This window comes from Priapulus caudatus, unplaced genomic scaffold, assembly GCF_000485595.1.
Source record: "Priapulus caudatus unplaced genomic scaffold, Priapulus_caudatus-5.0.1 Scaffold31, whole genome shotgun sequence".
Classification (NCBI taxonomy): Eukaryota; Metazoa; Priapulida; class Priapulimorpha; order Priapulimorphida; family Priapulidae; genus Priapulus; species Priapulus caudatus.
Window position 1 is genome coordinate 338,914 of NW_014577092.1, and position 13,565 is coordinate 352,478.

Sequence of the window (13,565 nt, forward strand, 5' to 3'; positions counted from 1 at the left end):
GAGAATAGTGGCGCGATATCGCAAGAGGTGTTTGACAGACTACGCAACGGCAGGACTCAAAGCTAAAAGCATCTAAGTGTGCGTTCTCAGAGTAAAGTCAAGTTACTTGGCACGGTCGTCTCACCCGTTGAATAGCACGGATCCAGACAAGGTTCAAGGTCATTAAACAACAAATCGGCCGACAACAAGTCCAACAGGAGAGTACGCTCATTCTTAGGATGGCAAGTTACTACAGGGCTCATATCAAATCTTATCGCTAGCAGATGCGCGAAGCCATTAACGACGCACTCACAGCACAAGTACGCGCAAAGTTTGCTTGGATGGCCGATGCGGAACACGGCATTCTGCCTATTAAAACAGAAAGCTTACTGAACGCCCCCGATATTGGCTTATCGCAGATACAGGATAAAGAGTACCGTTTGTTTACGAGACGCTTCCTCTACGGCCAAGTCGGTGCAGTACTCGCTGCAGCACAGATGAGTGAAGGACAGGAAGTTTTGTGATCCAGTACGTTAGTCATGCAGTTGAATAAGGACAGATCGTTGGCCAAGTTATAGAGAGGGAAGGGCGTTCGCCAATTATTTTTGCATTGTGCCAAATTGCGGCCCTACCTCGCTGGAGCGCAAGTTCGTTATTGTCAGTGACCATAAACTCTGAAGTATTTACTCTCACTGTCCAAATCTAAAAAATGCAAAACTGCTTCGATGGTCTAACGTTATAGCGAGCATCAACGCAACTGTTGAGTTTAGAAGTGGAGTTGCCAACAGGAATGCAGATGCGCTGTCGCGCATCAAACTGACGCATGTCAGTCGAACAAGAAATACAACAGGTAGACTACCCAGGAAGCGACAGAGACTAAGCCCGGAACCTGTCGAGGAGGCAGAAAGTCTCATGGAGGGCAGAACACAGGAAAGCGGCGGCAGCGATGCAGCAGGAAAACCGTAGCCTGCGCAGCACGGAGAAGCAGCGGTGCACAGGAGAATTCTCACTACAAATCACCAGCTAATTGTGGACTTACAGGGAATGCAAGGAGAACAGAGAGTTGACCCGCCAGCTACACAGTATTTTCAGCACTCGTAACATCGGCGACGACTGCTATAAAAGATTAGCAGATTCTGTCTGACGTGCATGATAGATGAAGCTGGCAATGCACATCATGTCATGCCGCCTACGCGAGATCAGCGGCGTGTATGCAGCTAGTTATTCCGCGGGTATTTTCGTAGCGCGAAATAGTCTACGGCACCACGCACGATGATCTCTACCATGGTCACGCTTGGATTTGACAAGACGTATAACAAGATTAAATCTCGATACTTCTGGCCAGGCATGTACGCGGATGTACTTAACGCATATCGGTGCTTGCATAGCATGTAAGCTCAAGAGCTAGCTAGCAATATACGTTGCACGCGATGGGTATAAAGCACCTCTGCCAAGGGGACCCTAATGGACGTTGTTGCAGTTGACACGTGTCAGTTTTTCCATTGACGTGAACGTGGCAATGAAGGTACCTCATTCACTTTCATTCTGTCTCTTACAACGTCTTGGGCCCGGAAGCCGTTTTCCTGTTAAAAACAAGACAGCGGAAGGTAAGTCGGCTCACAGCTCTTTAGCCACAGAAAATCTTTGCCGCGCCATGCGCACTCACGTATGCTTACTGTCCGACAATGGACCTGAGTACGATAGTAAACTAACTTGCGGGTCTAAACGAAACACTTAGGTATTCCTGGTGTAACGATCGCACCGTACACCTTCCGAGCAATGCGTGGGGGCGAATGAAGCGTTGCACAGGGTACTTAATTCTATGCTAGCCACCAGCAATTAAGCAAATTCGGCAGACAGATATTAGGACGCGTAAAGATTCCCCGCTGCTGGCGCATATCGTATTGAGTATTCAGCGGATAGAGCAGTATACTGCCATTCTAATGCTTCATGTAGCGGCGCAGAGAACCGGGCAACGCCATAAGCCCTTGACAGCCTCTTACGCCAAGGGCGGAAGCAAATACGATGAGAGTCCGATCGCACAGACGACGGAACGTCTCCATCAGGCATATGCGCATGTGAGAGCAGGACACGTCTTGGCAGCGCCTTACGCAATAAGGTTTTACTAAGCGAAAGCGCGGCTAAGCAGCTTACTTTCGAGGTCGGTGACTCCCGTTTATTATCACGAATCGCCGTGTTAAAGGCCAGGAGCACGGTAAAGAAGATTTGGCCTCACCCTTGGATCCGTGTTATCAACACAAGTCATTCAGGTGGTTAAGCTCTAAGAATTATCTCCTGCCAGCAATGAGATAACCAAAAGGGAGGTAATTGCGCATGTCGAGAATATGCGCAGCGCTCATCCCACAGAGTCCGATGGATTGCCTAAAACGCCGTCGCAAGAGGTCGGGTGGCACACGTCCCCAGCCACAAAGGGCGGCGACATAGCATAATCCACCGTTATACCAGTAGTAAGTGACGACGAGTTCGATACGGAAGACGAACTCCCCCGTTAAGTCATTTTCTCCTCAACACCCCAGCCACTCGCGATGCAGAGCTGCAGAGCAACCGCAATTGCCGATGTCGCGTGCAGAGAAGTACTACCGGCGGCGGGGATTCGCGCCTGTTCGTGCCATTCTAGCGGCAGGAGGGCGCGGAAGCTGCTCACCAGAATGCCGGAAGGTCTGACGCAGAGCGTGACAGTGATATACCTGTCAGATGCAGAGTCCTCAGGGCAGAGAGTATTAATGTGATGACGCTATTTTCTCTGATGCAGCGAGTGCGAGTTATCTAACTGATCGGAAGTAGACGATACGTTTAACTGATGATATTGATGCGCAGTAGCAGTTTTGCGATCCAGACGACGGAAAGCTGAGTTGGCACATGGCCGGCCACGGATTCTGCGCCGACGAGAAGCTAAACGTGGTTAAGCGCAATGAGTATGATAGTGAGGCGGACGCGCCTCAAGGAACATGGCCCTGCCATTGATACGGGTTTCAACAGTGCACAACCCATTGTGCCGGTAGCCATAAGTGCGGGAAGCCACAGTAGCCAATGGTAACGAAAGAAATGTGGGAAGAGACTCTTGTTGATCGCGGGTCAAGAGTTAATTGGGCTAACGTGTGGTTAAAACATGAGAATCTCTCCGTAATTTCTCTTTCAGATCAGCACTGTGCGTGGGCACGGTGCTAAGGAGAATGCGACAGCCCACAGGGGGCTGTATTTGTAGCCGAAGGGAGTCTGGCCGTAACTCAGTCGACGTGGGCTTTAGCGTTTAGCGTTGATCTCCAGCGCGATTACGGAGTAGCATGGAAATGGTATAAAGATAGCAAGATTCGCTAACATGCTTAAGGACAGGTTCGCACTCGTGAATATAATCAACGCGATCCCAGCTTTGAAACGTTTTTCGGAGCACGGTGGAAGAGTTTGTAGCAGCTCATGCATTTAACGTTTTCGCATTAAGTATAAACGTTTAGTTAAAGGGTAAAGGGCATTACAAGGCATGTTTTACAAGGCAACGCCCTAAGCGTTGCCCTTTTTGCCATTTATGGGTAAGCTTCAGAAGTTTTCTCTATGGAACTGCACGATGAAGAAGACATTGCGCGATGGATGCTCCCGCTTTTCTTCAGTTTCGCTTATCAGCAGGATGCCTTTCAGCAGGTTGGAAGACAGCTAACAGTATGTTAATCTTACCCACACGCAGGTGCGGCTTAACAGAGCCGACTATTAATGATCTTATTGGCGTACAGATGAACTGCGAAAATTTTTAATTAAAGTTAGTCGATCGCTGACCGCGATTCGCGAGTCCTACCGATGGATAAGTTTTGCGCGCTAACTAGGCAACAGCTTCAGTGCTGGCGACCTGATGCTTTATGATGGCGCTTAGTTGATATTACGATGTGGTTGCAGATTTGGAAGCAGGCCGTTAAGCGATCTCCATGTTGGGGGCGTGACGGACGGAAAACTAGCGAATATCTGCTTATGCTCGCAGTACAGGTTAGCACACCTGATTGTTGGCGTGCCGTAAAGATACTCTGTCCGATTACGGTGGCTTTGCCACGAGCTATTGAGGAGGATATTCTCTATTATTATGATTGCTTCCCGAGACAGTGGTAAGTGCCTACTGCCAGCTGTCTTTTCATGTCAACTGAAGACGTTTCTGGCATTGAAAGACATGTTGGCGACAGATTTTTCGATGTATATCGCAGATCATACTACACCCGTTTTCATTCCAAATATCTACAGCTTATGTCTATTATGACATCAGTCACGTTACGTGGCATTTGCGCAAAACAGAGGCGCGTTATTTTTTCGCCTCAACCGACCGCATCAAGCAATGCAATTCGATAACAATCACGATATTTTGTCAAGTCCGCGTCCGAAATATATTATGTCGCTAATGCTTTGACTGTGTGTTGCTTCTTTCTTAATCAACGAGGAGCAGATTCTGGCGGCGTTTGCCGCCGACGCGTTTAAATTGCGCGGCAGAGCAGGCACCATGTGGCGTATGCTCACCAACGGTAACTGGTTTTGATTTCTCCAGTCAAACCCTTTACACATTAACGCGTTTTCATGTCACTCGCAGTGATGACTCGACTCAACGCCAACCAATTACAGACACGCGAATTTTGTTTCAGCAGGTGTTGTAATGTTATTCTGCTAATTAGCTAACACTCTGTTAGACGGTCACTATACGTGCCGGAGATGGCGTGCGTGAGGCAGGGGGGCGTGGCAAGGAATGGAAATGGAGATTAGAATAAAGGTTAATTCTGGAAATATATAACGTGTTTGTCCTCACTGAGTTATAGGCATAACTTTACATGGTGTCAGAAGTGGATACGACTCCATCAATCAACCACGCAAACGATATGGCAGCTTTAGACGTGCCAATTCCGCGTATGGAGTGGGACTCAGGCGATACCGCCGAGAACTGGAAGAGATTTCGGCAGCACGCGCGAGTTGATGTTTTCGGGACCACTGAAGGCCAAAGACGAAGAAGAGAAGGTGAGCTACCTGCTGATTTGGGTAGGAGAAAAAGGACGCGATGTGTACAATACATGGTCAGACATATCGGCAGAGAACAAGAAGAAGCTAACAACGTATTATGACAAGTTTGGAAAGTATGTAGAACCGAAATCGAACACGGTGTTCGCGCGATACCGCTTCTATAGGGCGGTCCAAGGTCAAGAGACTTTCAACAATTTGTGACGGACTTAAAACTCCTTGCAAGGGAGTGCGCTTTGACAACAAAGGGAGAATATGATTCGGGACCGGATCGTGTTTGGGACAAACTCAGATAGAATACGTGAGAAACTCATCAACGAGGGATCCGACCTGACATTGACAAGGTCTATAGACATAGCACGAACACACGAGTTATCACAAGTACAGCTAAAATCAATGAAAATGGAGGAAGCGCATGTACACGCTACGCAGAGGTATTCATCACACCAGCACGTGGGAGGCACACAGATACGCACCAAACCAAGGGCGAGGGGTGCATACGGATATACACCAACACGTGGAGGCACACGTGGATACGACCCAAGGGGTAAGAATGCACATGGAGGCAAACAGCTTTGTGATAGGTGTGGTACGCATCACAGCTACACCGACATGTGCCCAGCGCAAGGCCGAGAATGCTTCGCATGTAATGGTAGAAACCATTTCGCAAGGATGTGTAGATCACATAAGGATGTTCACAATGTTGACATTTGCGCTGGGGATCAGGATTACCTGGACAGACATGACCCAGAATTCTATGTCGACAACAATGTGTTCATAGGGACTGTCGGAGGACAGTCGGCTACAGGCACCAATGAAGCATACGCTGATATAGGCGTGGGTAATGAAACGATAACATTTAAACTCGACACAGGAGCTCAAGCCAACGTGATTCCGGAAAACGTATTCCGCTCCCGCTCGAAACTGCAACCAGCGAAACAGAAGCTGTACGGTTACGGCGGTCAACCACTAGCAGTGAAGGGTACGTGCACCTTACCATGTCAGTACAAAGACAGACGGAACAACATGGACTTTTTCGTCGTCTCGACAAAGTCTGTGCCAATCCTTGGGTACAAATCATGCATTGATCTGGGTCTGATAAAGGTCGTACTTTCAGTGGACCAACCCATGGCGGAACCAGATATATTTACGGAGTTCAGTGACACATTCAAGGGCATCGGACAGTTTCCTGGGAACATACGTTCAAACTTGACCCTGAGGTTGCACCGCGTAATTAAATCCATTGCGGATTTTAGTCACAGTCGGAATGATAGCAAACATGGCGGCGAATTCATAAATGTTGTTGCATTCGTCTCAAAAAGTCGCTGTAACCCCGTAAGTACCCAGTGCATCGTAGCGCACTGATGGTTACAAGAAGGTGGACGTATACTGATTCATTTGGTATATCACATGTGTGGTGTTCTTTGACGATACTTGGAATATAAGGCAACTACGTGTTTAGCTGCAGCCAAGGTTTGAAACGGTATTGTAACCCTAGCAATACCGTTTCTTGGAGCTAGCCATGGGGTGTGACCTAGCTTGGGTAAAGCCAGGTAGTTAGCGTTTTAGCTGAATGGCACTGAGGGTGGTCACAGCCAGAATTTGTTTGCGCCCTCAGTGGTTTTTTTACGTCCCCATTGGCCTTAGTATTACTGGAGACGCGACCGCCATTTTACGTGGTCATCCGAGCCACGGGAGATTCACAATCTCCAATGTTGAGAGCCAGGTTTTTACACCTTGAGAAAATTCACTGCCCCGGCCGGGGTTTGAACTCACAGCCTTCAGTGGACAGTATACGTGGCCTAACCACTGGGCCACGAAGACGCTCAAGTCCTACTACTACTATTAGTTATGGTGTAGCACTGTCGCCGACACTGACACTGTCACTGACTGTGTTAAGCGGGGCTTATGTCGGGCTTGCGAGCCTACTCGACTGGAAGCAACTGGATTTCGAGCAACTGGAAGCGATCGGCAGCGACGATATCGACATAAGCGCGCTTGCGAGCCGACTCGACTGAAAGCAACTGGAAAATCGTCAGTTGCATTCATTTGCCCACTGTTCTATTCCGAGCAACTAGTGGCGGCCAGTTGCAGGCAGTCGCATTCAATCGCAACCCGACATAAGCCCGGCTTTAGTGGTCCACTCTGACTCTTGAGTTCAAATCCCAGCCGCCAGATAAAATATAAAATATATATAAAATTTCTCATTATTGTGATAGTGATCTATAAGTTTTCACTGGTTTGTAAATTCTATACAACCTGACAGGACTATATCATAATCCAATTAATGTTGGAATTGTATCCGAATGTTTATAATCACTGTATATTATCAGTATGAAAACAGTGCTACAACATTGCAAGTGTAACTTTAAGTTTAATTGTACATTTGCCAATTATAAGAGAATATGGCATTGGCTGTAATATAAACTATTGAGTGAATATTAATTAATAAAGCTCTGGAAGAAAAATTGGAACATTGTATATTTTTTATTTCAGGGGAAAAGGGTTGAATTCAAGCTTGATAAAGTGTGTGAACTGCGTTTTGAAGTAGAGAACAATGAAGAAGTTGAACTTGAGGTTTGCATATAGACCCAATTAGTGCCTAATTTAACCCATTAAGATGATTACAAAATTGAATTCAGTAATATTGCGTGGATGTGTGTGTATGTGTGTATAGTAGTTTAACACCTATCAACAATCTTCCTTCTTCAATCTTCAATTCTTCTTCAATCTTCAATCTTCCTTCCTTTCTCAAACAAATTTCCTTCTTCCCTTCCTTCTTCCCTTCATGCTCTCTTTCCTTCTCCTCCTCCTCTCTCTCTCTCTCTATCTCTGCTTGTCTTTCTCTTGTTCAATCTATATATCACATTAACTCACTATTTCTCTCTTTCTTGCACCCTCTCTATCTATCTTTATATATATTGATTCATTTATAAATATCCATGTGCATGCACGAGATGTCTATATATGATTATATAGCATTAATTGTATTCAATATTTTGTTGCAGCTCAAATCTGGCATGGCAGAAATTTTCGGCACAGAACTTATACAAAACAAAAAATACGTTTTTTACTCTGGAGGAAAAATAGCTGTTTTTACGTGGCACGGATGTGTGCTGGAAATATCCTTTTCTAGTTGTTTTCGTGAAGACATTAACACTGCAATTTCCAACACACAATTATGATTAATGATAACATTGCAGAATTAAAAAAAATAATTAGCTAAATGTGTGTCCTGAAGTGTGCAGACAATAGTATTTCAACAAAGTACGCTTTTGGTATTTCCTTGTTTTCCTTAGCCTTTGTCTACTTGAGCGGTAAGACAGAGGTAGCTTACATAGCCAAAGAAACTCCCATGGTGATGTACATTAACACACATGCAGCGCTCGAACAGATGAGAGTGAAAGCCGAGACAGATAACACAAGTGGCCCCACTGTAAGTATGACAATCGCAAAATGCTAACGATATTTTCCCTAGCATCTGAAAATTGGCTGCAAATTCTGAAAGTGACAGCAGTGAAAACGTTGAAGAAACACCAGCATTTAAACAAAAAGAAACATTGGTGAAAAGCTAGGGCACACTTGTTTATCGTACCCGGGCATTGTAGTAGTTAATGTGAGACTGTCACATTCACAGGTCATGGTGGTCGGACCAGGAGATGTCGGCAAGTCGACGGTGTGCAAGCTGTTGGTCAACTATGCTGTCAGACTTGGTCGGCGGCCAACATTCGTAGATTTGGACGTGGGCCAGGGACAGATATCCATACCAGGCACGATTGGTAAGGTAGATGCACCCCTGGAATAGCAGGTGCAGATTTGTACTTAGCTTCCACATTTACACACTGACATGTAGAGTGGCCATCAAATTATTGGCGTAATCAATCGTTGACGAATGCAACCGACGAATCGCGATGTTTGGAACGGTTGCCGACACGACGGTGATCGTGTTCTCGCCTCGCACATTCGCAGGCTCGCTGTCCGTAGAACGACCGGCGGATGTGGAGGAGGGCAATTTCTCGCTGCAGGCGCCGCTCATCTACCACTTCGGTCACATCTCTCCCAGCGTCAACATCAACCTGTACAACTGCCTCGTCTCGCAGCTAGCCGACATCGTGCAGATGCGCGGCGAGACGAACCGGAAGGGTGAGCAGCAGTGGCTACCTGGGAGAAATCCCGGCTGGGACGTGACAGGAATCTAATTTGTGTTTGTTTCTGACGCATGGCGAGTACATCTGTTCGCTCGACGTTATTTCATTAAATAGTGCTGCAAGCGTTCGGTCATTTATATAGACTTTCCTTGGAGAGGGACATGGGAGCATTGTAAATTTTAATGTAGCTGATGTTCATGATAATGCTTCGTGAACAAGATGTCTAGAGCAAATAATAATAAGGTTTTTGTGTTCTTACTTGCAGTTTATGTGATCGTCAGCAATCAGTTGCTCCATTTCGAGCGAGACACGTCCGCGACATTTAATATGTTTTACTACAGTCGTTTTCATGAAAAGGTTATTTTGTAGCGTGACACACTCTCGCGGAATGCATGTATGAGTGTGTAGCGGTGACTTACTGTCGTTATTTCCTGTGCCCGTACGTTTTCAGCTGCCATCAGTGGAGTTGTGATCAACACCTGTGGGTGGGTGAAAGGTCTCGGTTACAAAGCCGTCATTCATGCTGCTCAGGCATTTGAAGGTAATATATAGTTCTACATTATGAACTGTAAACAGTTGCATTTATATACTTCGGTATACTATACATATTTATGGTATTATCCATGTGTTGCAAGCATTCAGTCGTTTATACAGACTATTCTTTGAGAGGAATCTGGGAGGGTTGTCAATTTTAATGTAGCTCATGTTTGTGATAATGCTTCGTGAACAAGATGTCTAGAGCAAATAATAATACGATTTTTGTGCATACGTGCACGTGTTCTTACCTGCAGTGGATGTGATCATAGTCTTGGACCAAGAGAGACTTCACAATGATTTGAAAAGAGATCTGCCTAAGTTTGTGAAGATAGTGTTGCAACCAAAGTCTGGAGGAGTGAGTGTCTTGTAATGGTGAAAGCAAGGGCATTGTGAATCCCAACAATTGATCTGTGTGTGTGTGTGTGTGTGCGTGTGTGCATGCGTGCGTGCGTGCGTGCGTGCGTGCGTGCGTGCGTGTATGTGGCTGAAGGGGTCGTTGTCGTATCAGGTACTACATATATGTAGCCGAGGTACATATATCAGGAGTTAATAAAGACAAATTGTCTTTATTAACTCCTGCATATATGTATACACAAAGTGTACCAGACTTGTACTACAGAAGTGTACCCTAACCCTAACCCTAAACCTAACCCTAGCCCTAAACACAGGGTACATATATGCTGAGAAGATACAGGTCTGGTATACATATACGTACCTCGGGTACATATACTTAGTACCTGATACGACAACGACCCTTTCAGCGTGTGCGTGTGCGTGCGTGCGTGCGTGCGTGCGTGCGTGCGTGTGCATGTCTGCATTCATATGCATCTGTGAGTGTCCTTGTGTGTACGTGTGTGTGAGTGAACGAATGTGTATTTGTTGTAAATGACAACAAAAATTATTTAGAAATTGTAATGACCACTAAATATGTAAATACTGATTTATACACCTCTGCTCTCCACTGTCTTTAGGTTGTTGAAAGGTCACGCCAACACAGAGTTGAATCTAGAGATGCCAAAGTGAAGGAATATTTCTATGGTCTGAGTACACCCTTATATCCCCACCAGTATGATGTCAAGTTTTCTGATGTGACAATCTTAAAAATTGGAGGTAAAGTAAGAGAGACCTATGAACTATGTTTGCAACTGAGCAAGCGTATTGCAATTACTCTGACCACCCTCAGCAAATTTAATGCTTCAGGTATGATAACTGTAAAATTCACAATTCACAAGCCCTTTCTTCTCAGGTATTCGTAATTATTTACTTTCAATTAGAAACTGATACAAAATTTAACATAAGTCAGACTGAATTTACCCCCCTCCCAAATAATAATAAAGCTAAGACAAAAAACATCACACAAGCTATCAAGTTAATTCGAGATATAAAGTCATGTGAGTAGATAAACGTGCTATGATAGTCTTGATCAAATTCCAGTTTCATTGTTCATGTGTAAACTTACCTGCAATAAATTGCAATTGCATGTGTTCATACTTTAATGCGTACTACATGTTTCCATTTGTTGTGCCTAATCTTAGCTGTACTTTGTTTATAGCTCCCTTGCTACCAGACTCGTTGCTGCCGTTGGGTATGAAACAAGAGGACGCTCATTTGAAGCTTGTTGCAGTTCCTCCCAGTAAGCTGCTTTGCTCGTGAAATAGACATCATCTTTCATCCCGTAGCTTCGCCTGCTACTGGACTATTTATTTATTGCATGTACTTGTTCGTATGCTGGTCGTACAGCGTGAGTTGCTGCGTCTATCATGCAAGTTCATTTCTAGATCTGCAACAGGTGAATTGAGGAATATACATGTGTGAATAGACTTTTGCAAATCAGTGATCTTCATCTGATATTTGGAATGTCAGTCAGAGTTGGTCAGCATTAGAAAGCTGGTGTCGGAAGGCACTCAAAAATCTATACACGATTTCTAGGTGTGTCATGCAAATGCACTAGAATAAGTATGTTTTGGTTGGCATGCTTGGCCACTCCTAAAAAGAAAACGTCGATTGCATCAAACTACATGATAGTTGTGATGCGTTCATGATCATCCAAATGCCACCAGGCCTGCTAACCTTGTGCCTAATTTGATCTAATTTCTACCAATGAGAGTTTATGCTTCTACAATGGGCAATGCTGCTAGACTTGTTACTCTACTTCGTAAATACAACCTTGGGGGGGGGGTCTTATATAATGCTTACTAGCATTATAACATGCAGAATAAAGTTACTACTAACACTAATGTTACCACCGAAATGTTTCTGACAACTACCAGCATGAGCCCGTCTAACCAGATAGATGTAAGTTCTAAATGGGGTCATCCGCCTGCTGATGCTTGGTTGCGTTATGCTTCAGGTAATCAGCTGCTACATCACGTGTTGGCCGTCAGCATGGCACTGACCAGCGACGATGACATAGTCCGCAGCAACGTCATGGGCTTCATCTGCATGTGAGTGCGCAGCATCTCGTTCGCAAGATCGCCAATCACGATCTGACGAGATGTCGAATGATGTTATGTCGGGTTCATGAAGTTTTGTGCATTTTCTTACACTCGTGCCTCTGTAATTTTTTTACTTATATTATTAAGATATATCATAAGGGAAATCACCGTTTTGGCAGTAAACTTAATTTATTGCTGTATTACATGTAAAGAGTATTACATAGGATTAGTAAGGTTAAGATGGATTTCTTAAATATGAATTTGAAATTTGATCAAGAAAATTTCAAAGTGACTGTCATTGCAAGCTCGTGCAATGTAATGGGTTAACATCAAGATGTTTATCAAGATACCCCATTGGCTGATGCCATGCTAAAAGTGTAGAACAGGTTTAGAATGACATAATGGGGCGTTGATGCATAAGCTGTTTATATTCGTTTCAGTAATGATGGAACATACTGATATATACCGGTGTTTGTTTTTTCAGTAATGGTGTCGACATGGAGAAGAAAGTTCTTACTATATTGGCACCTGCCCCACGACCCCTCCCTCGTAGCATCTTGCTGCTCAGCGATGTTCAATTTGTGGACACGCACTAGTGATTCATATTTCTACATGCTGAAAGCATCACCAGAGACCGTACGCACTAGTGAATCATTTCTGTGCTCTGAATGTATTTTGAGATACTGTACGTAATAATGATTTGTATTTTTGAATCAATGAAATTTTTCCACACACTGTATGCATTGTATCTGAGCCCAGAGTATGACTGTAACTTGGTTTCTACTTTAAATAGGAATTATTGTAAATATCTTCATATTAATTTCCCCGCTAGGGTGTCATCCCTGAAAAACTATATAAATTGTGTACTATTGTTGTATAAAAGGCACAAAGGACATCTTATATAGAAATATTCGATTTGCTACTGAATTTTTATATTGTAATGCACTTTGTTTGCCAACATAAATATTCATCCGTGTTTTTATGTAACAGCTTGTTCTTGTATGATGTAATTCACTTATTGGTTGCATTCCCATAGGTTACGTCTGCATGACGTGATATCAGGCATTTTTGTAATTAGGAATGAAATAGTTTGCAGTGAAGGTTAGTTTTTGTGTATATATGCGATGAATATATTGCATCAATATACTAAGAATCCTCATTAATAGGAAATACCGTCTGTAGCTACATCAGCACAAGAGGTTAAATAACCGGGGCACATTGTCAGAAGCATAGTAAAGTTAAGGCTAATGTTAAGACTAATTTTGTTTCTGACAAGGGGCCCCTGGTAACAAGGGTATTTCCAAACCCACAAAACAGTACCAAAAAATCGAACATGGCAATGTGAAAGAACAATTGCTCCAAAAATGTCACTGTTAACGATATTTACAATCAAATATTGGATGCAATACCTGGAAATACCCTTCCATCCTTCAAATCAGTCACCAGCGCGAATGGTTGGCCATCG

At 44.3% G+C, this 13,565-nt stretch overlaps 1 protein-coding gene across 2 annotated transcripts in view; it reads left to right on the forward strand.

The window, feature by feature from the left end:
* The window catches only part of LOC106816400 (polyribonucleotide 5'-hydroxyl-kinase Clp1-like), a 16,666-nt gene extending 3,579 nt beyond the window's left edge, over positions 1–13,087 (forward strand). For both annotated transcript variants that reach the window (XM_014821003.1, XM_014821011.1), the window contains exons 2-12: positions 7,477–7,557; positions 7,989–8,102; positions 8,291–8,416; positions 8,618–8,759; positions 8,950–9,123; positions 9,580–9,669; positions 9,920–10,020; positions 10,637–10,775; positions 11,218–11,298; positions 12,016–12,109; positions 12,585–13,087. In XM_014821003.1, coding sequence (XP_014676489.1) covers positions 7,477–7,557; positions 7,989–8,102; positions 8,291–8,416; positions 8,618–8,759; positions 8,950–9,123; positions 9,580–9,669; positions 9,920–10,020; positions 10,637–10,775; positions 11,218–11,298; positions 12,016–12,109; positions 12,585–12,696 — 1,254 coding nt within the window. In that variant the 3' untranslated portion in view covers positions 12,697–13,087. The remainder of the gene's footprint in view (positions 1–7,476; positions 7,558–7,988; positions 8,103–8,290; positions 8,417–8,617; positions 8,760–8,949; positions 9,124–9,579; positions 9,670–9,919; positions 10,021–10,636; positions 10,776–11,217; positions 11,299–12,015; positions 12,110–12,584) is intronic.
* The last annotated feature ends 478 nt before the right edge of the window (positions 13,088–13,565 follow it).